At 35.6% G+C, this 25,033-nt stretch overlaps 5 protein-coding genes and 1 long non-coding RNA gene across 8 annotated transcripts; 1 reads left to right on the top strand and 5 right to left on the bottom strand.

The window, feature by feature from the left end:
- The first annotated feature begins 89 nt into the window (after positions 1 to 89).
- LOC103853805 (probable amidase At4g34880) lies at positions 90 to 13,387 on the top strand. The gene is made up of 5 exons (XM_009130715.3): positions 90 to 2,508; positions 2,741 to 2,955; positions 12,286 to 12,489; positions 12,577 to 12,754; positions 12,842 to 13,387. Exons 1-5 carry the CDS (start codon positions 1,963 to 1,965, stop codon positions 13,196 to 13,198), a joined length of 1,500 nt encoding a protein of 499 aa, XP_009128963.1. The 5' UTR covers positions 90 to 1,962; the 3' UTR covers positions 13,199 to 13,387.
- On the bottom strand, positions 7,062 to 12,175 carry LOC117131662. Of its 3 annotated transcripts, none has more exons than XM_033283772.1 (3): positions 10,343 to 12,175; positions 10,109 to 10,261; positions 7,062 to 10,021 (listed from the first exon to the last, which is right to left on the bottom strand). In XM_033283772.1, exons 1-3 carry the CDS (start codon positions 10,964 to 10,966, stop codon positions 9,224 to 9,226), a joined length of 1,575 nt encoding a protein of 524 aa, XP_033139663.1. In that variant the 5' UTR covers positions 10,967 to 12,175; the 3' UTR covers positions 7,062 to 9,223. The 3 variants fall into 3 exon arrangements, with proteins under 3 accessions (XP_033139663.1, XP_033139662.1, XP_033139661.1); XM_033283771.1 differs by having other exon boundaries at positions 10,109 to 10,968; positions 11,657 to 12,175; XM_033283770.1 differs by having other exon boundaries at positions 10,109 to 12,175.
- On the bottom strand, positions 13,360 to 15,580 carry LOC103853806. The gene is made up of 10 exons (XM_009130716.3): positions 15,332 to 15,580; positions 15,085 to 15,144; positions 14,967 to 15,006; positions 14,728 to 14,906; positions 14,596 to 14,634; positions 14,405 to 14,494; positions 14,138 to 14,198; positions 13,935 to 14,059; positions 13,711 to 13,802; positions 13,360 to 13,617 (listed from the first exon to the last, which is right to left on the bottom strand). The coding sequence occupies exons 1-10, from the start codon at positions 15,377 to 15,379 to the stop codon at positions 13,500 to 13,502; spliced, it is 852 nt and encodes a 283-aa protein (XP_009128964.1). The 5' UTR covers positions 15,380 to 15,580; the 3' UTR covers positions 13,360 to 13,499.
- A 494-nt stretch (positions 15,581 to 16,074) lies between these two features.
- LOC103853804 (transcription factor KUA1) lies at positions 16,075 to 17,979 on the bottom strand. The gene is made up of 3 exons (XM_009130714.3): positions 17,485 to 17,979; positions 17,206 to 17,414; positions 16,075 to 17,002 (listed from the first exon to the last, which is right to left on the bottom strand). Exons 1-3 carry the CDS (start codon positions 17,756 to 17,758, stop codon positions 16,430 to 16,432), a joined length of 1,056 nt encoding a protein of 351 aa, XP_009128962.1. The 5' UTR covers positions 17,759 to 17,979; the 3' UTR covers positions 16,075 to 16,429.
- Positions 17,980 to 23,362: 5,383 nt separating this feature from the next.
- On the bottom strand, positions 23,363 to 25,003 carry LOC117131670. Its single transcript, XR_004454840.1, has 2 exons — positions 24,888 to 25,003; positions 23,363 to 23,513 (listed from the first exon to the last, which is right to left on the bottom strand). It is a non-coding gene; the product is annotated as an uncharacterized LOC117131670 (long non-coding RNA).
- On the bottom strand, positions 23,613 to 24,865 carry LOC117131667. The gene has a single exon (XM_033283815.1). The coding sequence runs from the start codon at positions 24,415 to 24,417 to the stop codon at positions 23,782 to 23,784; it is 636 nt and encodes a 211-aa protein (XP_033139706.1). The 5' UTR covers positions 24,418 to 24,865; the 3' UTR covers positions 23,613 to 23,781.
- Positions 25,004 to 25,033: the final 30 nt, after the last annotated feature.

Below are 25,033 nucleotides of genomic sequence, written 5' to 3'. Positions count from 1 at the left end.
TTTTTATTTTATTTTAGATGTAACTTCTTGTTAATTTTTGAAATAAAAAACTTGACATGCATTTTAAGTGAGTAGCAAATCATTTTTTCCGTAATTGTATGTATATCATATGAACTTAAAGTATGTGTAGTATCAATATAAATATTTTATAAAAAATGAGAGATATAAACTAGAAATATAAGATTAATTATACATATGTTCGGTTATTTTCGGATATCCATTCGGGTTCGGATATTATCCGTTCGGGTTCGGGTATCCAATCTCTTTTTATTCAATACCCGTTCGGGTATTTTGCTACTTCGGTTCAGATTTCGATTCAGGTTTTTCGGATTGGGTTCGGATGCCACTTCGGATATCGGGTAAAATGCCCACCCCTACATAAAAGAATGTGCAAACAATTTGATAAGCAAATTTCTATATCAGAATTCTTGTAAAAGTGTTCAAGAGACAAAACTGTACATGAGATTTGTCTAAAAAACGAGATTACAACAGGGAAAATGCGAAAGAAGCCATCAAAATCTAACTGAGTTCGCTAGACTAATCACTTACATCTAAAATTCCCTGATGGGAATAACAGCTCAGCATAGCTATATTTTTTTCTAAAAAAAGAAAAAAAAAGTACGAAGCTATGAGTTCTATGCAATATTATCAAACTTGAACAACTAATTTAGTTCCAGACGGGAGAATCACTTAATGATTATTATCTCTTTAAAAAGTTTTACTTTACCAAAAGACATTCATTTAAACTAGGGAAAATTCCTTAAAAATACCCAGACTGAATTTCTTTTGCTACTTTAATACACGAACTTTTTAGGCTCCCCATTTAAAATACAGACTAAGTTGCGTTACCCAAAAAATACATCAACTTTTGAATTTCAGAAGTTTCACACCTCGATTCTAACAGCGTTAACTCTGTTTACTAGAGAATCAAGACGACGTTAATTTTTTAATTAGACACGTGATTGAACCGTTAATCCTCGGGTTCCTTCATCAAAAGCCCCAAATCAAAAAAAGAACAAACCCTAATTTCATTCAACTCTTTATTTCCCAGAAATCCCTCAAATCGATGGCTAAGAGTGAAGGCTCGAGTTCTAGTGCAAGGTCATCCTATAAGAAGAAGGTCGACGGTCCGTTATGCTACTGTAATAAGAGATCGACTCCGGCGAAGGCATGGACAGATGACAATCCAGGTAGAAGGTTTTGGTGCTGCGGTTCTCATGGGTTCGTCGATTGGATTGATAAGCAGGCGCAAAATGAATGGCAGAAACAGAGTTTACTGGAGGCGAAAGGCGTGATGGATCGTCAGAGAGAAGAAATCAGAAATCTGAAACAGTTGCTTAGCACAGCTTCTCAACCAGCCACATCTGAAGATTCAACTGCATTATTGTTGGAGGAAGGGGACAGACTCGCAGAGGAGAAGAAAAACAATGTTTAGAGAAGAAGAACAATGTTTAGAGAAGAAGAGAGTCTAGAGCAATTCGATTGTGGGGTAAATGAAATTAGGGTTTGTTCTTCTTTCAATTTGGGGCTTTTGATGAAGGAACCCGATGTTTTAACGGTTTAATCACGTGCTTAATTAAAAAATTAACGTCCTCTTGATTCTCTGTTAAACAGAGTTAACGCTGTTAGAATCGAAGTGTGAAACCTCTGAAATTTAGAAGTTGATGTATTTTATGGGTAACGCAATTTAGTCTGTGTATTAAATGAGGAGCCTAAAAAGTTCGTGTATTAAAGTAGCAAAAGAAATTCAGTCTGCGTATTTTTAAGGAATTTTCCCTTTAAACTAATTGATTTTCGTCTTCTGTTTCACGTGTTCTGTCCTCTCGAAAAAGAAAAGAAAAGAGAAGGAAGGTCAAAAGAAAAAAGGTTTATTTATTTGCCACTAATCAAACATGGATCTGTAAGAAAGAAGCCATTGGCGACTAGCGTTGACCCTTTATCTCTCTCTTTCTCTCTTTAGCCATGGTTGCTCTGCGTTTCATCTTCTCATCATCTTTTCTTCTTCTTCATCTTCTTATCACTCAAGCTCAGCCCCACTCTCTCAATAAGCCCACCTCAACATTCTCGATTCAAGAAGCCACTGTTGATGACATCAGAGTTGCTTTCAAGGAGAAGAGACTGACATCAAAACAGCTCGTCGAGTTCTATCTCAAAGCAATCTCCAAACTCAACCCGACGCTCCACGCCGTCATCGAGACGAACCCAGATGCGTTAGTCGATGCAGAGATGGCAGACAAAGAACGCCAGCTCAAAGGCGTCACTAAGCTTCCCATGTTGCACGGTATTCCGGTTCTGCTCAAAGACAACATATCCACGACAGACAAGCTTAACACAACGGCTGGTTCCTTTGCTTTGCTTGGTTCGGTCGTCCCTCGTGATGCGGGTGTTGTCAAGAGGCTCCGAAGATCTGGTGCTGTGATATTGGGCAAAGCCAGTTTAAGCGAATGGGCTCACTTCCGATCTTTTTCCATCCCAAATGGTTGGAGCGCACGTGGCCTCCAAGGAAAGGTCAGTTTCTTTTTTCCATCACATTCATTGCTCTATAGAGGCCGGATTTGAATTATATATAAGAAATCAAGTAAAAAAAATTAAAAATTTTGAGGCTTATTTATATCTATGTAAGAAACCTTCGAAAATTTTAGAGGCTAAGACTAATGTTTCACTGGCATGTGCCCAAATCCGGCCATGCTATAGACTGGTGATGACAAAAACTAATTCAGCAAATCTTGAAATGTTGCAGAATCCATATGTTTTATCAGCAGATCCATCGGGGTCAAGTAGTGGATCAGCTATTTCTGTAGCAGCAAATCTTGTGGCCGTATCACTAGGGACTGAAACTGATGGTTCCATTCTTGCTCCATCCAGTCAGAACTCGGTGGTCGGGATTAAACCAAGTGTCGGGCTCACAAGCCGAGCCGGGGTGGTCCCTATCTCCTTGAGACAGGACAGTGTTGGGTGAGTGAGATTATGAGCACCTACCTTATTTCTAACTACTCCGTCTGTTTCATATTAGATGATGTTTAACGTCAATGCATATATATTAGAAAAAATTGTCAAAACACCACAGAAAATCAACTACATTGTCCCTATAGCATAAATCCTTTTTTGGTCGGATTTGGACATAGATGCCCCTGGCCAACTTCAAAAAATCATATCAATTATTTTAAGAGTCAGAAAATATGAAAAATTATTCAAAATGTACATAAACATGAAACAATCATATGAAAAATAATTTGGCTGACTAAATATTAGTGTAACACAATTTCATATTTTGATCTTCGGATCGCAGAAAACAAAATCTACTAACTACGGATATGTAGATCGTAGTTTCGGTTAACTACATAGGTATCTGACGCATGAAGATAGTAAAGTCTACGGTTTCGTAATATGTCTACTACCGTAGAAAGAAAAGGTTACGGTTTTGCTTACGATCTGAACCCCGAAAGATTTCATGAACTAGTGTCTCATATATAACTACTGTCCCGGAATCATAGAATCTGCCAGTTACTAATCCTCTACCACGGTAATATTTCGTTATCTACTAAGATACTATAACCTATCTCTGTAGGATTATACATTCTGCCGCCGTATCTACCATCATATATCAAAGCTACGGGCAGCAGAATGCATGTTCTGCCAAATTCGAATTATTTTCGAAAATATTCCTTAAATCTCTCCAAAATCTGTTGAGAAATATTCTGTAAATCTTTAATTTTCTAAATTTTACGTGTTTCCTAAAGTTATGTTTTCTAAAAAATAACCGTGATTTCTCTTCTTCTTCTTCACAACTTCTTGATTAATTTTGAAACCACCCCAAAAATTTGAATCCCTTGTTGAAGAACATGCATATCTATGCCTCTTGTGGGGTGTGGAAATTTGATCCCTGTAAAGGATGGGGATTTGCTTTTGATAAGGAAAAAGGAGGAAGAGTACTTGCTGTGGAATTGACAACTTCCTTTGAAGATCTAAGGACTACGACTTTTGAGGATTTTGGCATTGACCAAAACGACGTCGAGCTTGAGTTAAGCTACTTACCTATGGAGTTAATCAGTACGATAGACTGTCCTCCAGTTATCATTGGGAATGATCGGCAAGTCAAGAATTTTCTTAAATATGTACGTGGAAAAGCTTCTTCAAGGTTGTGTGTGTCTATTTCACCTCTCAATGCAAACAACGACAACATTGAGCTTGATAAGGAGCAATCTAACGCGTCTGGCAGAGACCGACGTGAGCCTCCCTCCGTTTCACCTGGAGATGACATTGGTAGTTCTTCTCAATCGAGCAAGGATGGTGAAGACGAATGTAACTTGAACGCCTTGAAAGAAAATGAAGATGCTGACTTAAGTGGAAAAGAAGAGGATAGGGGAAAAAGTGTTCGGTTCTCTTTGAAGCATGTTGTGAAGACGGGTGAAACGTTTCAAAACAAATCTAAGTTAAAAGCAGCATTGGAAATGTCAGCAATGAAGAATAACTTCGATTATAAAGTTGTGAATTCTGATAGAAAACTTTGGTACATCCGATGCGTGGACAACAAGTGTAGGTGGAGTGTTCGTGCTGAGGGGTTATCAGGATCTACATATTTTATCATCAAAAAATATGTGGCGGATCATACATGTGCTGCGTCAAATATGGATAATGGTGGTCGGACAGCTTCTGCAAAAACTATTGGGAGTCTAATAATGCATAGGTATGATGGTGTCAAAGAAGATTCGAAAGCTAATGATATCATACAGATTATGAGAATGGAACATGGATGCGAGATATCGAAATCATTAGCGTGGGACGCTCGTGAGTATGCGATGAATCTGGTTAGAGGCATTCCCGAGCAGAGTTTTGGAAAAATTCCGAAATACTTGCACATGCTGAAAGAAGCTAATCCAGGAACACACACTTTTTACGAAACCGATGTCGATGGTAAATTCAGATTTCTCTTTCTTTCGTTTGGGCAATCAGTACGAGGATTTCATACATCCATGCGAAAAGTTCTTGTTGTTGATGGGACATTTTTGAAGAGCAAATACAAAGGAGTATTACTTGTTGCGACAGCTTTAGATGGAAACTCCAACTTGTATCCTATTGCATTTGCTGTTGTCGACTCGGAAAATGATCGTTCATGGAATTGGTTTTTCAGACAACTAAAGGTTGTTGTTCCGGACGAGCGTGCTCTTGCGTTTGTGTCGGACAGAAATAACTCACTTTGTAAGGGGCTTGAGAATGTGTATCCTCTTTCTCAACATGGAATTTGTATTCACCATTTGTTAAATAATGTGGTCACACATTACAGAGGAAAAGGAGTGGTTGGATTGATTGCAAAAGCTTCTAAAGCTTATAGAGTTGTTGATTTTCAGAAGCGATTCGAAGCTGTGTGCAATATTAGTCCAGCTATTGGAGAATATTTAACAGATGCAGATGTTACAAAGTGGGCTCGCTGTCAGTTTCAAGGATACAGGTATGACATCAGGACGACAAACCCGGCTGAGTCAATAAACTCTGCTTTGCGCTCACCAAGAGAGTATCCAGTCATTCCTTTGTTGGATAGCATCAGAGAAATGCTTACCCGTTGGTTTTTCGAACGACGCACACGAAGCAGGAAGCACACAATGCCATTAACTATTGCCATCGAAAAAAAGATAGATAGACGGATTAACAAGGGTAAAACGTTTCTTGTCCAGCCAGTTAACGAGCATCATTTTTTGGTTCGTGGAGATACAATCGACTGCCTAGTTGATTTGGACAGAAGAACCTGCTCTTGTGGGAAATATGACCTACTGAAAATCCCATGTAGACACGCAATCAAGGCTGGTTTAACAGTTGGCCGCGCCCCATCCTCACTAACAGATTTCATGTACACGACTTCCAATTGGAGAACAGCTTATGAAGAAACTATCAATCCAATAGGTGTTCCTGAGGATAGTTGGGTGGTTCCAGATACTGTTCGGAATGCCAGTGTGCTAGCTCCTGAATCAAGAAGAGGAGCAGGAAGGAGAAGAAAGCGCAGGTATGAGACTGTTGAAGACAAGCTCCGTTCGTCGCAAGGAGCTCAAGAAAAAAAGAGGCGCAGGTGCAGTCGATGTGGCGAAGAGAATCATAACAGGGCTACGTGTGACAGAGCTATTTAGACATGTCTTTGTTTTCGATTTTCTTGTTTTTCATTTTGGTGTTGGTTACTTGATTTGTTTGGTTTTCTTGCTTCTGGATTTTCTTGTTCTTGGATATGGTTTACTTCATTCTATGCAATCATTCCTTCGTTTTCTGCAATGTTATATATTTGACAATAAGTTGTAAACTGAAGCTGATCAATATGTTTCTCTGCAACTTTTACTCTTTAAAAAACATGAAATAGACTCTGAACTGAAGCTGCTTATAAAGCCAACGATTGTAAACAAGAATCCATAGAGTATATTAGTCAAAATAATGAAAAACAAAACTGCAAACTTAATAGATTCTGAAGAAAATCAAACTCAGACAACAAGCAACCGACAACTAGAACTTGCTCAGACACGAAGAGAAGTCCATATTCCTACGATTGCTCCTACAACTACCATAGCCACCGTTGCAATCTTTAGCTTGTGTTTCATCTCGTGTGCAACTCTAGCAATCTCCAAGTCTACCTTCTCTTTAAGCTTTTCGGACATCTGACGTTCAACTCTAACCATCTCGGACTGCACCTTTTCCATAACCCTTTCTTCAAACTTCGTAATCACTTGAGCAACCTTCTCATGTTTCACATCCACCATCCGAATCTCCTCAATCAAAGCTTCATCAATGCATTTAAATAGATGATTCTCAGTTTTTCTCTAGCGCAAAAGAAACAAAATTCAATCAGTATTGTATTATGAACTGTAAATCTAAGTGATATAGTATGGTTTAATCTGCAACACGAAATCAAAACAGGGACTTACATCTCTCGCGATTTCGCATCGGTAGAATCGTCGATACCTATTCTCCGCCGTCGATGAACCAAACGCGGTTATGCCCTCGCCACACCAACATCTTGTAGGCACACTATGAGTAGAGATTCGAGGAAAACGAGTAGAAGATGTTGACGAACTGGTCATTGCGATTTTGTTGCTAGATTCGCAGATAAAGAACCCTAATCCCCTTTTCTCTATACTTTACGTTCTTAAGTTTCGACAAATGAAAAGAAACTCACGTGTTTGGGGGTGTGTGGACCCGGGTTTAGGGTCGGATTTTAAACATTTTCGGGTGGGCCTAGTGGGTATAAACCGTAATTGGGTTATACTCTAAAACACTTATATTAGCTGCTCAAATACTACACTCTAATACACAAAAATCGACTTCTGAGAAGTATATGAAGACAAAATTTGAAAATACTAACCCGTAAATCATATATTAGGAATCAATTAAAATCGTCATGTTACATATTATATTGTCAAGAAATTGTTAAACCCACAATTCTTATTTACTCTTGTTAAATACTACACTCTATAAATCGATTTTAACAATTTCTTGATAATATAATATGTAACAATTGTGATAGTTTAGGGGTTTAGGGGTTTGAACCGTAATGAATTTAGGGGTTTCAACCCGTTTTTATTTAAAATGAAAACTATCATAACAACTAACAACAACAATTAACCATGAACTCAAATAAATTAGATAGGGTTGAAACCCTATACCCTAAATCACTTAATATATTAGTTTCGAAACATAAACAATAATCGTGAACTGAAATAGTAGATCAGTTTCAAAACAATCAAAGTAGTGCATGAACTGAAATGATAAACCACAAACTATCAAAGACAACAAGCATGAACTCAAAAGAGTTCAACCGTTTTCTCCGGAGCACGCTTTGGAGGCTTAAATGTGGACATTCGATACTGCAAGGACTCATCATTTGCTGCTTCCCAAAGATCAAACGCTATCTTGTGTCGGGCTTCTTGGATGTTCTCGTCATTCACCAAAGAGAAATCTAAACCAAGTAGATGGCACTCTATGAACTTCAACGAATAAGCACCACAGTCATTGCCACTCGTGTTTAGGGCGCGCATCGGGACATAAGAAACAGCATACTGTTTGACATTAAAATCTTTCTTCTTATCTGATGACTGGACAGCCTTGACGATTCGTGGAATGAGGACGGCGAATGCTTCCACGGCCTTGTTGTTCTTCTTACCTCCACAATCAAAAACCTCAACAGTCCGGTTCACAAGATTGACGCACATAGAGATCCAATGGATTTGGTTGACACAAATAGGGATGTAGAGACGATCGACATCAACACCCCAAACCGAACCTGTGCTTCCATGATATGGAAGCTCACCTCTTCCATATTCGAGAAGGTTGTTGTCGACTTTGTACCCTCTCCTGTTCCCATCAAACTTGCCGTAGGCGGTGATGATCTGATTACTGAACATACAATTCAGAAATGTTACTCGGTTTGGCTTCCACCGACGCAATGAGGTTTTTTCCCGAAACAAATACATCATTGCGTCCATGTCCTGAAAAAGACAATGCATGTTTTTAAGGAATGAGAACCAAAAACTATTATTAAATATGTAAATTAAGTCTAAGATAAACTCACATAGTTCTTCAAACCATTCATTAGGCCCCATTATACGCGAAGCCAACTCTGCATCAAATTTAGATGGCCCAATCTGAAGTACTCTGTAAATAGAAAGCAGTAGTGTGACGATGTTTGTGAGGAAAATTGAGAAAAAATAGTAAAACAATACAAATATTACTTACTTGGGCTTGAGGATCCATTCGGTTAGTTTGGAGAATTTGTCTTCTGGAACAAAAACCAATTCGTAGTCGCTGTCTTTGCAACGAACTTCTGGATCATCTATATCATTCAAGAATGGTCGGTTGAAGAAATCTTGAGATGGATCAAACCCGTTAACATGGGACTCTTGTGTAAGGTTGCCCATTGTCTTTTCTAAGTCCTCTTGGGTCCCTAAATTGACATCTAAAGTGTCAAATAAGCTGCCAAACAAATCAGACAACTCTGGATCCTGGTTATAAACAGAAAAACATGACATTAATATTTTTAAAACATATATATGAGAACATCAAATACATGCAATTTCAGAACATCATTCTTACTTCAAAATATTACAAACCGCAAACAAACCATCATTCTTACATCAATACTACAAACATTTAACAAAACATCATCCATACAATAATATTACAAACCGCAAGAACAGTAACCGAATACAAACCGACCGCAAGAAGAGAATTCAAATTCATGAGAAAAGATCTACTTCTTGTTTACCTTTGTCTGAGATCTTGTCTTAGCAGCAGTTGCAGGACCACCAGTGTGAGAAGGAACCGAAGCTTTGTCGCGAGAAGCTCGAGTGCGGGAAGTAGTAGCAGGACCACTAGCGTGAGTAGACGCCGGAGTAGGAGTAGGAGCTTGAGTAGATGTCGTAGCAGCAGCATGAGTATGAGTAGATGTCGTAGCAGCAGCAGGAGTATGAGTATAAGCCGGAGCATGACCATGAGTCTGAATATAAGTCGGAGCAGGACCATGAGGCTGAGTATAAGCCGGAACACCAACTGGAGTCTGAGATGAAAGGATCGTCTGCTCTAATTTGGTAAACCGGTCTTCAATTAAGTCGCGGACCTCAAGCCCTAAGGCAATAAAAGAAGACTTGAACATACCCTGGATATAGGACTTCATACTCTCTTCAAGATCTCTGTATTTGTCGGTTGATCTTTGGCAAAGTAACCTCTTCTTCCTTGACTCGGCTCCAATATCCCGATACTGGTTCTTCTTTGCAGGAGACACATGGGCGGTTTCTATTTCTTCTTCCATTTCACAGTCACTTCTTTCTCCAGCCTCTTCTTCCTTTGAACCATCATCCTCAGAACTTTCCGCATATGGTTGTTCAGTTTCCTGATAACGCCAAACATGCTTACTCCAGTCATACTTCTTTCTGTACATGTCAATGATCAGATCGACCCTTTCGTCATTCATCTCATCGTCTCGCTCAAACCCAGCATCAACAATGATGTTGCCATTTCCAGTTGAAGAGATGTATGGAAACACAACTCCCTACAAAAAAAACAAAGTTCAAAAGTTTAGCACAAAGATTAAGAATCATGAAATTCAATCACATTGATTAAAAGAAGCAAAACTTACAGTGGATGCAAAATCGGACTCAATACTAATAATATCTTCATAGGAAACCTTAGCAGATCCTTTCCAATTTCTGCATCTCATGCTAGTGACGCCTTCTTTGAGCTTCGTACCCAAAAGAGACCCGATGTCTGGAATAGCCTCCATCAACCAAATCTGAAGTGCATAAGAGAATCCATCTATGACATAGCTGTTCTGCGTCTTCACTTTATCCCTAGCTTCAGTAATGGAAGTCACAAGCGCATCAAAAGAGTGAAGACCCCACGAATATTTTCTCATCTTATCGAAATCCATCACGAGCTTGATGTACTTGTGTGGGATGCACACCTTCTCATCCTTCGCCATAACCAGACCAGCAATCACACACAAATACACCATCCTCAGCCTATCAACATGAGACCATGTATTACAAGACTTCAGATGCACCTTCCTGATTTGCTGTAGGCTAATTTTTCCTTTTTTCCGCAGCAACTTACTCCAAAACCCTTTATCACCTCTCCATTTATCAATATCCAAGTCAGGCTCGTCGTCTTTATATTTCAGACCAGTGATCGCATGGAATTCTTGCATTGAAAATCTGAGAGCCCTCCTAGCAAAATGGAACCACAACTCATGGCGCTTTGCGGTCAGAAACTGCTTACAAACGAAGCTGTGGATCACTCTCCCTGAATACTGAAGCTTGTGCACATAAATATCCATAACCTGAGAAAATAGCGGATCACCCAACACTTCCTTGTACTCTGCTTCAACATACTTCTCCACCTTCTTAAGTATAGAAGTTCGACAAGTGTTGTTCACCTTCTCAACTTGTGTTTCCGTTCCCTCTTTGAATAGGGTTTTTGGCAACTGATCCATCGCCATACCTGTGAACAATGAAACAAATACAATCACCACAGTCAGTACTCATAAAACAAAGTCATCATGATACAAGTTCATAATACTTAAGCGTTGACAAACAAGAAAAAGTTTGAAACTTTACTTAGCGTTCAAAAATATCAAAAGAATTAAACTTTCATAACATAGACACCTAAATCATTAACACTAACTATCTCAACTAAAATCGATACATATCAAGCACAAATTATGATAATGAAACACATATTTTAAAAAGAAAGACATGAAAATGAAGTCACCAGTTCTTATAAACTCTTATAAATCACAACACAAGGAAAGAAATACAATCACAACAGTCACGGTTCATGCCACTTTTCATCATAAAACAATCGTCCAAAGACATACATACTAGTGAAAACAAATCAAACAAAATCACCAAAGACATACAAAATGCAAACCACATACTTTACATGCTTTATAGATGTCAATACCCAATTAAATGCGAATCCATTCTCCCTCAATGTCACGAGAAACAACAACAGGTACAAGAGATCGGTTGCAACAAACAAACAATCAAAAAAGTATGCAACTTTGATAAGATAGAAGCCTAAATCATTCACATAAACTAAATTCGAAACCTATGACACTCAAACTATGATTAAAAAAAGACTCAAGTAAAAGATACAAAGACATGCAGAAAAAAATTCACAAACAAACCTGAAAAGTCTCGATTGGTTTGCTTGAAATAGAGCTGAGAGAGTATATTCCAGATCGGAGAGGAACGAGCTTCGGTTATCGGTGAGGTTCGAGCTTCAGTGGTGTTCGGCGAGTTACTTGAGAACGAGATGCGAAGTGGACGTGGTTTCTGACACTGCAATTAAGATGAAGAAGAACACCACCGGAGTCCTAGCGGGCTGAAGGAACACCGGCGACGGCGAGCTCTGACACGCCGATGACTTGAAATCGTCTTTTGTTCTCTATCGCCAAAGGAGATGACAAAATTAGGGTTCTAAGTCACGATTTGAGATTATCCCCTTTTGTTTATTTACCATCTGTTATTTTTTTTTTTTACTTTTAACTTTTATTTTTAACAATTAATTTTACAAAAAACGTTTTAAGCTTAGATTAGGGACTTAATTGGGTTTACATTAAAATTTATGCTAAGTGGACAACTTCTTGTTCATATTATGGTATAGGGACAATATACTAGTTTTTTTGTTGCATATTTCCAATTTTCCCTATATATTATTAAGAGATCTACTTTTTCTCATATATTGAAATAGAGGAGTATTTGATTTTATAACATTTTTCCAAGTTTCTACATATATGTGTTCTTGCAATTTTAGGCCAATATGCAGAAGAGTTTCAGATTCTGTTCATGTACTTGATGCTATTGTGGGTTATGATCCATTGGACGAGGCCACCAAGACCGCTTCTAAGTACATACCCAAAGGCGGTTACAAGCAATTTTTGAGAGCTAATGGCCTCAAGGGTAAGAGATTAGGCGTTGTGTTTGGTTCTCTTCTTGATCATGACATCAAAACACTAAGGTAATATTCGTTATAAGTTTTGAATTTTATTTTATCATATATTAAACCAACCGAGAACTCATATAGCTCTGTTGTTCTTGGACGTAGACAAGAAGGAGCCATCGTCATTGAAAATTTAACGATACCATACACAGATAGCGGTGAAATGACAGCACTTTTGGCTGAGTTCAAAATCTCTCTTAACGCATATCTTAAAGCGCTTGTGAAATCGCCAGTCCGATCCTTAGCAGACGTTATTGCCTTCAACAAAAAAATTGCTAAAAAGGTACCATAAGCGTTAAGACTGAATTCATCATTTTTTTGGCTGTCTCAACGGAATGTAAATCAATAGTTTTACCCCAAAAAATGACTGGAAAAGGTGAAAGAATGGGGACAAGAGGTCTTCCTTGAAGCAGAAACAACCAATGGAATGGGTGATAAAGAAAAAGCAGCGTTGCTTACAATGGAAGAATTTTCGAGGAATGGAATCGAAAAGCTAATGAAAGAGAACAAGTTAGATGCGATAGTGACATATGGTTCAACGTTGAGCTCTGTCCTCGCCATTGGAGGGTATCCAGGAATCACCGTCCCTGCAGGATATGATAGTGAAGGAGTGCCGTTTGGGATTAGCTTTGGAGGATTGAGATTCTCAGAGCCAAAGCTCATTGAGATTGCTTATGGCTTCGAACAAGCAACTCTCATTAGGAAACCACCCAAATTCAAAGCTTGAGGCACCTGCGAAGTTGATACTTGGAGAAAATATATATTTCCTGTGTACAATTATTCGGGGACTCTAGGTTGTTTTGCTTGTTTTAATCTCGGTGTATTTTGTGGTCCGTTGTTTAGGACTTTTGTTTCCTTCGATTGGGCTTAGTTTTTCAGGGAGATATCTTTGCAATATGAATCATATATCATTCTATCCAAAAGTTCAAAACCAGAGCTAAGTAGAGACAATTACATGTTAGTTTGTTGTTTGGTCGGAAAAGCACAACTCTCTCTCTCTCTCCCCTTCCCCTCTCCTTTTTCTGCTTTCAAACTTCTTCGGTTAAGAGTAGCGAAGATAGAATCACAACGTATGCAAGGAACGCAAATAATGCTATCTGTATCATCAATCTTGGATTTTCTCTCATGTTTGGTGACGTCACCGACCTGTCACATAACCGATTACACTTTATATACTTATAACCTTACTCACATACAGCCACCAATAAGGAGATTTGGGATTTGTTGGTTTATTTTTACCTTGCAATACGCTGAGAGAGCCGATGAAACGGTAAACTTTGGATGAAGACGATGCCAGGTCCCGTTAGTGTCGCCATTACTACGTTATCACCCTTTGGGATGGTACAGAGAAAGTCAGATATATGAGGGAAGGAACAAAACAAAACAAAACAAAAACCTGAATCTTCTTCTCTTCTTTTAAAACAAAGTTTCGTATGTAAGGGAGTGTAATGTAAATGTAATACCCCGAATACTGCTCGTCTGAGAGGAGTGTTGTATTTGATTTGGACATCGATAGAGGGAGTGAGAGCAGCGATGCAAGACACGTCAATGGTGAGAACTTCTCCTACCTCCAGAACTTTTTGTACAACTAACATGTTTGGGATAGTAATGTCAGGGGATGAGGCGAAAACTACGAACAAGCATTCTGGTTGAGATAAAACCTCACCTGAGCCACCTGCGAGGATAAAAGCAAGACCTTGTCCAGATATGCGTTGTCTCAGAAATCCCTACAACAACAATCTTAATGAGAGTAAAATCCATACAAGGATTCGTGTGATTGGTAAGAATACTAATGCATCAGAAAGATACAATATAAATGCAGGATAAAAAACTAATTGGGTAATTCCTCACAATTATATACAAGTCTTTCTCAAATGGAAATCTCTAAAAGACATATCTATAAAAATCAGGGCAATGTTTTGCATCGTCTTACCTCTGCACCAGCGGCAACAATGTTTCTTGCCCTCTGGTCAACGGAGTTGACAACCTTCACATCACTGACCGAACAAAGGAATGCATCTGGCTACAACAACAACAAAAAAAGACAAGATTCTTATAGAGCCTTGATCTTAATGAGGAAGAAGCTGAGAGTAAAGCGTCCACATTTAAGAACAGAGGCTCTACCTGGCATAAGATTTCACCTCCAAACATAGCTAAATCGATCTACAAGGTAACAAAATAAGCAAAGATCACAAAAATAATTAGACTAAGCCGTACATTTAAGGGAGATAAGCAAAACTGTTATAGTCAACTAACCGGTAGAATCCTAGCGAAATAAGGTGCAGCAACACCCACAAACCCATCGTTTGGCCCAGTATTCCGAAGAACAACGCTGGTTACACTCTTACCAAAAATCCACTGTAAGACTCCAACTTGTTGTTCAGGAGTATATGTATTCTCCATCTCAACAGACCCAGACATGTAACACATGGAACCTACAACACCGTATCAAATTAGTAACAACAATAAATCAATAAAAACCGGTCTTTCAGTACCTGGCTTAGCAATGACTCTCTCCTCTGACTTTAACATTATCTGCCAACAATTAATTGCTAGAAGAGTTAAAAAAGGAGGATATATGGCATCTCAAAATGAAAAGAAGAATTTGTTTACCTGAACAACTTGAGCTTCACCACCCAAAATCTGGAAAGGTGTGACTGTATCTTGTTGACTCTGCATTACAATTGTTATCAAATGACATAATCACATGAATACTAACTGGCCGGGTCATGCGTTCACACGTACCTAAACTAAATTGAAGGAAGCGACAACAAATTAACATGAAAATTCATACTTACAGTGAAGCTCAAATGTTATTATCAGATCAACAAATAGATTACACGAACCCAGAATGTCTAACCTGGTAGACATATGGCTGGAATGGAGTTGAGAAGAACGGTGCGGCCATCGTGTCGTGAAAGCAAAACCTCTGACGAGGTTTAACGATTCTCGAGAGCACCCCCCACACGATTGGATCGCAGACGAACTAGAAATTCGAAAATTCAGAGAGTAGGGCGAATCAGCTGACGGAATGAAAATAAATGGATCTTACTGGCGGACGACACGTGACGCGGCAAAGTTTCATTGGTTGTGACAAGCAAAGCCACATCTCCCCTCATCACTAGGCAGAATAAAACCCTCTACGCGAGTTAGAGGGTCTATTAAGCATCCTAGTGAGTGACAATCCTTTTGACAGTGCAACAAACACGGAATAGAGAAACAAAAGCACTGTAAACTTTTTGGACCCTATTACACGCTTATCGAGTCAGATAGAGTCATTGATTAGCAGTTTAGGCATCCATGCAACCTCGTCTTATGACACGGGACGGGTCATCCAGTCTCCTTCACACTGCTTGCGAATTGGTTCCTACTTCCTAGCACCGCGTAGCTTGAAGAGCTCATTACGTTTTCTATGGGGCTGATCCAGCTCTAGTGAAAAAGCAATTGGTTCAGTGTCATGGGCCGCCAAAGAAGTTTGACACAATGCTCTAGGACTTTGTAAAAATGAAGATTGTTCTGATAATTTTACTCAGTCTAATGTTGTATCACCAATGATGGTTTCCGGTTTAATCCATTTCCAATCCGGTTAGTTTGATCAGAGGATAAACAACAATCCTTTTTATTTTATTCAAACTAACCAATTCTATTTTCAGCTCCTAGCAACAATATTAGTAAACAAAAAAAAAGAGAATTAAGTTTTAACCCATCCTAAAGGCAAACTAAAAGCATACAAATGCAAAGATAAATTTAAGAAAAATAATAATTTGTTTTTTTTTTCCTCCTTTTCACTTCTTTTTCTTTCTTTTTTTCACCCTAGCTGAACAAAAAGACCCTACTCAGTTAAACAACCTAACAAAGCAGATCTTATTTTACTGTGACCAAATAACCAGTCTAGTCTGTAAACCCCAAACCAGAGAGACAGAGATTATCTGCATGCAACAGTCACTTTTGCGAATCCTTACACCGCATGTACCACGTTGGTGATGTCTGAACTATCAGAACTAGGATTCGGCTGAAACGCCGACTGTCTCGTACCTAGCTTCAGTGAAAGAGACTGATCCGATTCTCCATTCTTCTTCTTGGACTCTCCAAGGCTAAGCTTAGACATACCAAGAAGCTCGTCGACATTGATAGGAGCTTTTGAATGCACTGCAGTTGGTCTGAGAATCTCGTGAGTCTCCTCTTTCTTGGTTGGTTCAGGAACATAACCAGCAGGCCATATTGGGTATGGAAACGGGTAATACGGTGAGAAGTAGGCTGGATATAGTATCGGGAATGATTGTAGTTGCGGTTGTGTGGTTTCTTCTAGTATGGACGAAGAAGAAGAAGCAGCAGCAGCGATGGAGGTTGGTTCACCGGTGGTAGAGTTTGTTGAGTCCATAGATTCACATTCATCGATCTCCAAGATTGATGGTGCTTTACGGGAGCTAGAAGCAACTGTCTGATGAACAGAATCAGAACTTCGCATTAACGTTTCCACGGGAGTGTTCTCTGCTTCCGGTTCTTGCTGATCCATCGGTACATCTTCTCCCTGCAAGGATAGATTGCAGCATAAGGAGACTAAGTAGAACAAAAAGGATTTTTGCATTTCAAGATCAAGTTCCCGTGAGAATCCAATAGAAGGCAACCCAAGCAACATACGACTTATTTAATCAAATAAACCATAGCTTATGAACCATTTTGATTCAGTACTCTAACCTAAACCATATCTGGCGTAACGAAAGAAGGACTAACCTCATCAGGAATCATATCAAAGAGACTAGAACGTCTTTTGCGACGAGACACATTAGATTGTCTAATGAAATACTTCTGAGCATGGCTAGCAACTTGCGTTGGTGTCCTCGTATTCACATAGTTTCTTGAAATGCCACGCCAATCACCTTTACCAAGCTTCTGTAAACCTAACAAGAACATCCTGTGTTCTTCCTCTGTCCATGGAGTTCCTACAAAACACAAAACCTCAATAAAAACGAATTGGATCAACGGGATATTGAATCAGAGACAGATAGATACCTTTCTTTCTCTCGCGGCTAGAGGAAGAAGAGCCAGCAACGAAATCCTCAGAAGCGTAACCATCGCCACCAGCGACATGGTCAGGGACATCACCAGGAGAACCCGACCCATGCCCGCCCGATCCGGAGCCCGTGTAGTGGCTAAGATTGCCCATACTAGCACTTTTCCGGATCGAACCTTCGGTGAGCCTTACACCGAAAAGCTTCACCCCGCGATTGGGACATGTCCGAGAGTTGTGGCCGTTGTGATTGCAGTGAGAGCATCGACGAGTCATGGCCCCGAACCTGACTGTGTTATCTTCAATCGGATCTCCGATCAGAGTTGAAACGTATTATTCGACGCGGATCGGATCTTAGCTGATCGCAGAAGCCCAGAATCTAATTGAGAGAGTAGGAGCGAAGACAATAATAATATCGGCTTATCTGGTCGGATTTATTACAAGACTTCGATTTATCCGACCGTACTTACCGTAAGATTTTTATTTTTCTGCTGTTATGTTTATTAGTATATATTATAATCGAAAAAATGTTTGGTGTGTCATGTCATGGGTGGATTTTTTCCATTCTTTTTGTTTTATATGTTTCCACATTTAATTAAAGTCAATGCAATGTGTCCACTTTAGTAGATTTGTTTTTGGAAAAACATATCAATTACTTGAACTAATTAGTCAAATATAGCTATCCCCTATATATTAAATGAGAAGTCAATTTAGTAATTTCTGATGACGTGTCGCTCATAGGTAAAGTTTCAAAAAATTGTTATAATTTGATTGGTCAATTGTTTTTAATTTTTATTTATTTAAATTAGATCTAAAAATTTAAGGTAAGTCTAAAAACATTTAACATCACTTGCAATATAATCTAAACAATATTACAAATAATAATTTATGGCAACTAATTCGAGAAATTATAGAAAGATTAATAATGTTTTATTTATTACTTTTAATATTTATAAACTATAAAATATAATGAACGAATTTTATATAAGATAATTATAATAGTTTTATACTCTACTTGATGAATTGTATATGAATATAACTATATAATAACTATTTAAAATATTACAAAATCCAAACATGTCTATTAATATGATTTTTAAATTATTTATCGTTGTTTACAGAATAAATTTATCAGAATTTTAAAATTATTTATATAATGTTATAAATTATTTATAAAAATATAAATTCTATTATATACTGATTGAGAAGTCACATAAGTGATTTTTTATCACGTGTTGATCATAAATGAACTCTTCAAATTGTTATAATTTGATTGGCCGATGATTTTTAATTTTATTTATTATAATTATATCTAAAATGAAATGATAATTCAATTACCACTTTACAAATAATCTACATAATATTAGAAATAATTATTTATGGTAACTAATTATTGAAACTATGAAAGAGTAATAATGCGATCAATTTTTTTATATATTTATAAATTACATAAAATAATAAACAAAAATGTTTACTTGAATTGATATAATGATTTTATATTCGTATAGAAAGAATTATATTTGTATATAAAGTAAAATATTTAATATCCTAGTTTCTAAATGACCTAGTTTTCAAGAGAATCTATGATATATAATATCCTCTAATAAATTTTAATTCAGCTATGAGATATAATATCTTCTAATAAATTTTTAAAAATATTCTGGTTATAATATATACATGATTTTGGTAGCTCAAATCTTGCTATATATATATATTTAAATATAAAATGCATGATATTAGAAAAGAAGATATATCGTCAGTTGATTGCAACATGTTTTTGATAAAATAAATCTCACTATAAAGATTTAAATAATAGATAATAAGGAAATAATAAAGAATTTTAACGTTAAACACCCCCCCCCCAACTAAGTTTGTTTTGGGTAAAAACCCCCAAACTAAGTATTTAACTAAAAACCCGTACACTAATTTTATTTAATGAATTAAACTCTGATAGGTCATAATTACTATTACTACCAGTAAATCTTTAGTTTAGGGGTTTTTACAATAAGTAAACATAGTTGAAGAATTTTACCATTAAAATGAAAAAAATTCAAAATATTGTAGTAGGAGGATAAATTTTCAAAATACATTTTATAAATTAATGTATAAGCTTCTATAAATGTCTTAGAACCTCTTATAATAATTTAAAACGTCTGATTTTTATAAATGTATTTATAATTTTATAAATGATTTATAAATCATGCATTGAATTATTGGACATTAAGGGGGTGTTAGTGGGGATGAGATTTATAATGAGTCTTAGAATTTCTAAGTCTAGTGTTATTGGTTTATAGATTTTCATATTCTCATTAAAATCTATTGTTATTGGTTTGATGATTCTATAATTCTATACAAAGTCATTTGTTATTCAAAAAGTTTAAATTTTAATGATTCTACAATTCTACTAAAGTAAGTGTTATTGGGAGTTGAATTCTTATCATTTTAACTCACAAATTAAGATTTTGAGAATACTACATGTTTACTTTGAATTCTTAGAATCATTACATTACTTTATTTTCATAGATTTTCACAATATACAAAATTCTCTACATCTCTTTCCAAATTTAACAAATCTCTCAACTTTTAAAATCAACAAACTCTATAGAAATCTAAGTCCCACTAACACCCCCTAATAGTTATTATGATACTTTATATACAAATATAATTCTTTCTATAAAAATATAAAATCATCATATCAATTCAAATAAACACTTTTGTTTATTATTTTATGTAATTTATAAATATATAAAAAAATTGATCGCATTATTACTCTTTCATAGTTTCAACAATTAGTTACCATAAATAATTATTTCTAATATTATGTAGATTATTTGGAAAGTAGTAATTGAATTATCCTTTCCTTTTAGATATAATTATAATAAATAAAATTAAAAACCATTGGTCAATCAAATTATAACAATTTGAAGAGTTCATTTATGATCAACACGTGATAAAAATCACTTATGTGACTTCGCAATTAATATATAGTAGGATTTATATTTTTATAAATAATTTATAACATTATAAAAATAATTTTAAAATTCTGATAAATTTATTCTGTAAACAACGATAAATAATTTAAAAATCATATTAATAAACATGTTTGGATTTTGTAATATTTAAAATAGTTATTATATAATTATATTCGAATATAATCCATCAAGTAGAGTATAATACTATTATAGTTATCTTATATAAAAATTCGTTCATTATATTTTATAGTTGATAAATATTAAAAGTAATAAATATAACATTATTAATCTTTATATAATTTAGAGATTTAGTTGCGATAAATTGTTATTTGTAATATTCTTTAGATTATATGGCAAGTGATGTTAAATGTTTTTAAACTTATCTTAAACTTTTAGATATAATTTTAATTAATAAAAATTAAAAATAATCGACTAATCAAATTGTAACAATTTTTTTGAAACTTCACCTATGAACGACACGTCACCAGACCTCACTAAAGTTACTTCTCTTTTAATATATAAGGGAATAGGATATAGCATGATTCATAGAAACCCAATCAACATTTGGCCACAAGATTATTTACCCAGTCAACATGTCGACCTATGTAATAACCCTTCTCGCTTAACCTTGTTCCATGTACATAACTTGACTAGGTTTTTCGAAGTTACAAACAAAGATAAACGAATATTCAGTTACCAAAAAAAAGAAATATAACATCTATTTAGTTAAATATCAAAAGAAAATAAATAAATGCTAACAACTCACGAATAAGAAAATGGGTATATGTTGGTCTTAGACTCTTAAAAATGCAATTTATAACATCAAATAATATTCAGAAACAAAATTAGACCTACATTAGAACTTCTATAAATTAATATTCGATAAATTAATAATCTCAATAAATTAATAAATTTCGTCGGTCTTAATTTGTGCCGGTCAAAATTTGACACAAATCGATAAAATAATAAAATAATAATTTTTTAAAAAATATATGTAAATATATAGTTCCATTAAAATTATAAAAGTTAATAATTTATATGTATACATATTTTATATAAGTAAAAACCTATTATTATATTGTTTGTTTTATATTCACAATGAAATTATCGTAACACTTAATATATTTCTATAAGATTTAGTAATATTATATCTAAAACCACATAAAATTCTATGCAATATTATTATATACATCAAATAATATAATAAAATTAATATAAATGTTAAATTTCAGAAAATCATAATTAATGTCCATACACTAAATGAAATATTTTTCTTATCTTAAAATAAGTATTTTTATAAATATATTTTAAAATAAAAAATTCAAAGAAAGAAACTTTGTAAATTAATATTTCTATAAATTAATAAAATTGCAAAGTCTCAATATTATTAATTTATAGAGGTTCTACTGTATACTGTAAAGTTTTTATATAATGTTCGGATGAGACGAGACACATGATTTGTCAAGGTTAATTAATCAAGAGTTAGCTAAGAGCATCTCCAATGTACACCTTTATATTTTCCCCTATAAATAGAGAAACTCTATTACAGAGGCATACATTGGAGCATTTTCACCTCTATAATAGAGTTTTCTCTATTTTAAAGAAAAATATAGAGATATAAATAAAGGTGGGTTGAAGATGGTCTAACAAACATTAACTAAGACATTAAAATTTACTAGAAACAAACACTATATGAAGTTATAAACCTTATATATACTAAAGTAAAATATGTTATCTTTAGAAAAAAATCATGATTGTGATTTCATTTTTTTTTTTTTTGAACTTTTGATGCGTGATTTCATTTTTTGATATTACAAATGTCCCACATGACCATTTACGGAGTAGTATTTATATTTAGGCACCACTAACCAATCTCGTTATATCCGTAGTTGTGCAACCTTTGTCACATCTCGGAATTTACTAAAACTAGTGGTTTGCCCGGGCTACGCCCGGGATTTTTCATTTCATAATATTTTTTTTTTACTTTTTATTTAATACATATATATATATATATATATATGTTGGAATTGATTATAAAAGTAATTTAGTATACAAATTTAATTTTTTTCTGCATGTTTTATTATATAAAATTGTGAATTGATACAGTAAAACCTCTATAAATTAATAATGTTGAGAGTTTGAAATTTTATAATTTATAGAGAGAATAATTTATAAAAATTTTCTTATTTATATTTCTTATTTTAAGATATATTTATTAGAAAAATATTTGATTTTAGTGTATAGACATTAATTGTTAATTTCTGAAATTTGACATTTATATTAATTTTATTATATTATTTGGTGTATATAATATATATTGCATAGAATTTAAATGTGAGTTTAGATATAATATTACTAAATCTCATCAAAAATATATTAGTTGTTAAGAAAATATAAAGATAATTCATTGTGAATATAAAACCAACAATATAATAATAGGTGCTTACTTATATAAAATACATATACATATAATTATTAATTTATATTTTTAATGGGACCATATATTTACATAGCATTTTCTTTTAAAATATTATTTTATTATTTTATTGATTTGTGTCAAATTTTGAACCGGTCCAAATTGGGACCGGCGAAATTTAATAATTTATAGAGTTATTAATTTATCGAGTATTAATTTATAGAAGTTTTACTGTAGTATGTGTTAAAAATTAATCAAACATTAATTTTCATCTAAGTATTTTTTTTCTTGATTATGTAGGTTTCTATGTAATCAGTTTACCAGTCTAACAAAAAAAAAATTCATAATCAGATTTACCAGCCTAATTTAATTTATATAGTATGCAATCTTGGTTTGATATAAATATCTTTTTCATTAGTCTGAAAAAAAAACAAAATTCTCTTGCTAGATTATTACGTAGAAAAATGGTTAACATGATTTTAGATAGACAGATAATTTGAAATTCATTTTCATTCCAAACCGAATCATTTTATCTTAGAGAATAAGTTTAGCCAAAATTGGCCAGAACAACAGAATGCTGTTGTCCTCCAAACAAATTTATGAGAACCTATTACAAATGTGAAAAATTAGACGATAACTGAATCTCTTGATGAATCTCCTGTCGTGGTTGTATCTTTTTCGTTCGGTTTGTTGCAGTCTAAGCCGTCAACGCGAGATGAAGGAGCCGAGTTTTGTTAACCGGTCTTTATGGAGCTAGCCATTGACTCTAGATGGGTAGTGGAACCAGCAACTCGTTCACTGTTAGTTTTGCTGGCCTTGCCCATAACGAAGCTAAGCCGCTGTAAAGGTGATGTACTTCTCCCCTTAACAGAGACAGGTTTGTGTGACGTTGAATCTTGTCTCTGGGCAGGCTAATCCACACAATGTTTCACAGATAACAAAGATGATGCTCTGTCTTCTGAGATCTTACCTCTTGACGATGTATTACTTGCTTTTGCTGAGAGTGGCACACACTGAGATATTTTATCTGAATTCCGGTTCGGGTCCGCATCAGCCAAGGCAATGTTACTCTTTGCCGAGCAGCCATCAGCTTTACATGGCAAGGAGTAAGAATGTTGAGCACAGTAATCTACTTCAACCTCATGAACTACGCTGACTTTGTTAGCCGAACTCCTCTTGGAGGTCTTAGCCTGTTCTCGAGCTAGCTTCTTAGTTGAGTCATAGAGCTTAGCTTCCCTCTGCTGGCTTTGACCGAGTTCCCCATCATGATCATTTCGGTTTTTTTCACGTGACTTCTTCTCACTCTTCTTACGTCTACTACCATCAGCCTTAGAGTTTACCTCCACGTTCACGCCAGCCTCTGAAATTCCAGGTTTTAGGCCAATCTTCTCTTTCAGGTCCTTCTTCTCACATCCCTCTTGTGCATCAGTAATTGGACCAAGCTGCTCATCAGGTATGCTGAAACTCCTATGGTCTCTATGTTTCTTTTTCCGTGTACCTTTGATTTCTCGATACTCCCTTACAGTTTCTTCACCAGGATTTGACATGAGCTTAGACTACCGTGAGCTACGATGTTTCCTTGGATTGCTGGGACCAGCAGACGACTCATCTCTGTCCGGAAACAATGAAGAATCAGTTTGGTAAACAACCGAAGGGTATATAGTATATACTCTTCACAAACATCATCCGGTTATGACTATGCTGCCACTTCTCCAAGCGGTCCCATTCAAGAACACCAACGCTCAAGAGCTTATCCCGAGGAGTATGAGTATCAGCTCTCTCCAAGAAAACGGCAGGTTCGACATATACTTAAGAAGCTCAGGCTCGTCACCAGCCCGAGTCTCCAGGGATTGTTTCACTCGAGTATGCAAAGTTTTATTCCTCTCCATTGGATAGTAAGTGGATTCACATAAGCAAGCCTTGAATCAATCCCACTTAGGCACCAACATACCTCAAAGAACATCCTGGATCATGAATGAAGAAGAAACACCGTGCTTCAACCGTCTTTCATTTTCACATAGGGTATAAATACAACACATTCGTGATGAATCTCTTGTCTCTTTTTCTTCACTTTTGGCTTCCTTTCATCTGCCATACTCCAGCTTCTTCTTTTTTTCTCACATTGGACATGTTTTATCAGTAGTTAATCGACTTTTACATATA

The sequence above is a fragment of the Brassica rapa genome, chromosome A02 (genome assembly GCF_000309985.2).
Source record: "Brassica rapa cultivar Chiifu-401-42 chromosome A02, CAAS_Brap_v3.01, whole genome shotgun sequence".
NCBI classification, from domain to species: domain Eukaryota; kingdom Viridiplantae; phylum Streptophyta; class Magnoliopsida; order Brassicales; family Brassicaceae; genus Brassica; species Brassica rapa.
The sequence above is the reverse complement of the archived record's forward strand: the minus strand, read 5'-3'. Positions and strand labels throughout refer to the sequence as shown.

Bases quoted from the DNA above. Each gene is read 5' to 3' on its own strand.
- LOC117131662 (XM_033283770.1), bottom strand. From the start codon at position 10,966: ATGGCGATGGATCAGTTGCCAAAAACCCTATTCAAAGAGGGAACGGAA. The intron at 10,022-10,108 runs GTAAGTTTTGCT...TTTTTTTTGTAG, and splicing joins AGTCCGATTTTGCATCCACT to GGAGTTGTGTTTCCATACAT.
- LOC103853805 (XM_009130715.3), top strand. From the start codon at position 1,963: ATGGTTGCTCTGCGTTTCATCTTCTCATCATCTTTTCTTCTTCTTCAT. The intron at 2,509-2,740 runs GTCAGTTTCTTT...GAAATGTTGCAG, and splicing joins CACGTGGCCTCCAAGGAAAG to AATCCATATGTTTTATCAGC. The intron at 12,490-12,576 runs GTAATATTCGTT...TCTTGGACGTAG, and splicing joins CATGACATCAAAACACTAAG to ACAAGAAGGAGCCATCGTCA.
- LOC103853806 (XM_009130716.3), bottom strand. From the start codon at position 15,379: ATGGCCGCACCGTTCTTCTCAACTCCATTCCAGCCATATGTCTACCAG. The intron at 14,907-14,966 runs GTACTGAAAGAC...ACGGTGTTGTAG, and splicing joins GAGAGTCATTGCTAAGCCAG to GTTCCATGTGTTACATGTCT. The intron at 14,060-14,137 runs GTGAGGTTTTAT...CAAACATGTTAG, and splicing joins TATCCTCGCAGGTGGCTCAG to TTGTACAAAAAGTTCTGGAG.
- LOC103853804 (XM_009130714.3), bottom strand. From the start codon at position 17,758: ATGACTCGTCGATGCTCTCACTGCAATCACAACGGCCACAACTCTCGG. The intron at 17,415-17,484 runs GTATCTATCTGT...TGTGTTTTGTAG, and splicing joins TAGCCGCGAGAGAAAGAAAG to GAACTCCATGGACAGAGGAA. The intron at 17,003-17,205 runs GTTAGTCCTTCT...CTATCCTTGCAG, and splicing joins TTGATATGATTCCTGATGAG to GGAGAAGATGTACCGATGGA.
- LOC117131667 (XM_033283815.1), bottom strand. From the start codon at position 24,417: ATGTCAAATCCTGGTGAAGAAACTGTAAGGGAGTATCGAGAAATCAAA.